The 2,133-nt window shown below is 32.7% G+C and overlaps 1 protein-coding gene across 3 annotated transcripts in view; it reads left to right on the top strand.

Moving 5' to 3' along the window:
• LOC135090849 (integumentary mucin A.1-like) overlaps positions 1–1,867 on the top strand; it is a 43,550-nt gene extending 41,683 nt beyond the window's left edge. For all 3 annotated transcript variants that reach the window (XM_063987961.1, XM_063987990.1, XM_063988024.1), the window contains one exon: positions 992–1,867. In XM_063987961.1, coding sequence (XP_063844031.1) covers positions 992–1,013 — 22 coding nt within the window. In that variant the 3' untranslated portion in view covers positions 1,014–1,867. The remainder of the gene's footprint in view (positions 1–991) is intronic.
• The last annotated feature ends 266 nt before the right edge of the window (positions 1,868–2,133 follow it).

Genomic DNA, 2,133 nt, shown 5'->3' with positions numbered 1-2,133 from the left:
CTCTCTCTCTCTCTCTCTCTCTCTCTCTCTCTCTCTCTCTCTCTCTCTCTCTCTCTCTCTCTCTCTCCTAGAATTCTTAATATTATTTTGTTTTTAAACTAACATTTAAATGTTGCCCCTTCCTAAATTCATATTCTTACCTATATTTACCTCATTCAGTTACAAAAAAAACATTTGCCAAAGGGACATTGGACCTAATTCTAATAGTGTATGTGTGTGTGTGTGTGTGTGTGTGTATGTGTGCAGCTTACTGGCACCTCCCTATGCCAAAGTTTTTACTAATGGCATGCAGTGGCCTTGAACTTCACACAACACACTCTCTCAAGGTTGTCTCAAGTCTCTATCATTTGTCCCTGTAACCCTTCTCACATGTGTATCCTTCTATCTGTTTAGTCACCTTGTATTGATAGATAAGCAATTGTGAGAATCCTTACTTTAACTCTCCAAACATCTCTGTTGTAAAATTAATCACTATGCTCTGCCTTTCATTATTTCACACCTCACTTCCTAGTCACAGAAATACAGTACTGAAATAATCTCTTTGCTTTAGCAACTTGCTTAGTGAAATTTGGAAACAGTAGTATTAGTATTATGTGAAAAATATCCTTTTTCTAATCAGTAAGCTTTTGGCAAGTAAAGAAAATATAGTGTAGAATTAGGAGATCTGTGTGTTGTTTCTTGTGTTATATGTTTCTTTGTACTGAAGTATGGCAGGAGCTTAAAAAAAGTCCCAAGTGGTGATAGTTCTGTAGTTAATGTATGTATATATATATATATATATATATATATATATATATATATATATATATATATATATATATATATATATATATATATATATATATATATATATATATATATATATATATATATATATATATATATATATATATATATATATATCCTGTCAGAGAGAATCATAACTATAACTGTTTCTTGTCATATCATAGTAAATTTATATTTGTTTAATACTGTTTTCCTTGTCTATTAGGGAGGAGATCCTCCACATGTAACCAAGGTGGAGAGTGGTTAAGCTTCAACTGCCATCACCTGAAGAGTTCACAACATCACCAATATTGTCCACACAAAAAATGGTAAAGTGATTGATATTTATATATCATCACTTCAAGTCTCTGGGTATGGTAAATGTAATTACATGAATACTGTTTAAAGCTTCAGCATGATTATATCTTTATTTTGACTTTTTTTTTTTCTTTTTTTTTACAAAATAGGAGAAAGAGAGAGAGAGAGAGAGAGAGAGAGAGAGAGAGAGAGAGAGAGAGAGAGAGAGAGAGAGAGAGAGAGAGAGAGAGAGAGATAATATCAATTAGGAATCTTAAAAAAAGTATACCAATGAAATATGGAAATTATGAAAACAATAATTAGTATGGATTCACTTTCTCACATTAACTTCATTTATTTTTCTACTAAGAATGTACTATTTATACAATATTGTGACCAACTAATGTGACTGAGACACTGAGTTGAAGACTTTCACCCAAAACCTCTAGGTGCAATGGCCTAATGCTGGCACATCACACTTTCTAACAAAGTGAAACAACTTTTGGAGTGGAGCAAACTGGTATTACATTGTTGTGAGCAGACTGTTTAGTACATAACCAATCAAGCATATGTGCCTGTGTAATTTCCATTGTATAATATGTGTACCATCACATTTGTGCTTGTGACTCACTTTTATCTGTGGGTGAGAGGTCACAGTGAGCAGTGAATGATCCAGACATGTTGGAATCTCCATATACACACATGGTTCTTACCTGAACAAGAGATGTGTTCATATGTCAGTTACTGCAACTTGCTTGTCAAAGCAAACTTAACTCTAGCATTAAAAAAAAAAAAAAAGAAAAAACAGCAGGAAAGATGAATATGATGTATAGTTGTGTCACCTGAAATATCCTGAGTAGGGTGTGTGTAGTGTTTCCAGGGCATTATGGCTTAATGTAATGGCTGGATCAAACCTGCACATGAGGAATTTCTCACTGGATGGTGGTCACAAACTGTTCAGGATTTTGTTTCTATTGATTCTTTCTTTTTTTCTTTTTTTTTTCCACCTAACATACACTGATTACAAGAAACACCAAATATGTAGATATATACATTTTAATGTTTAGATAA

Source organism: Scylla paramamosain, chromosome 3 (genome assembly GCF_035594125.1).
Source record: "Scylla paramamosain isolate STU-SP2022 chromosome 3, ASM3559412v1, whole genome shotgun sequence".
NCBI lineage: Eukaryota > Metazoa > Arthropoda > Malacostraca > Decapoda > Portunidae > Scylla > Scylla paramamosain.
This window is presented reverse-complemented; position numbering and strand designations above follow the sequence as displayed.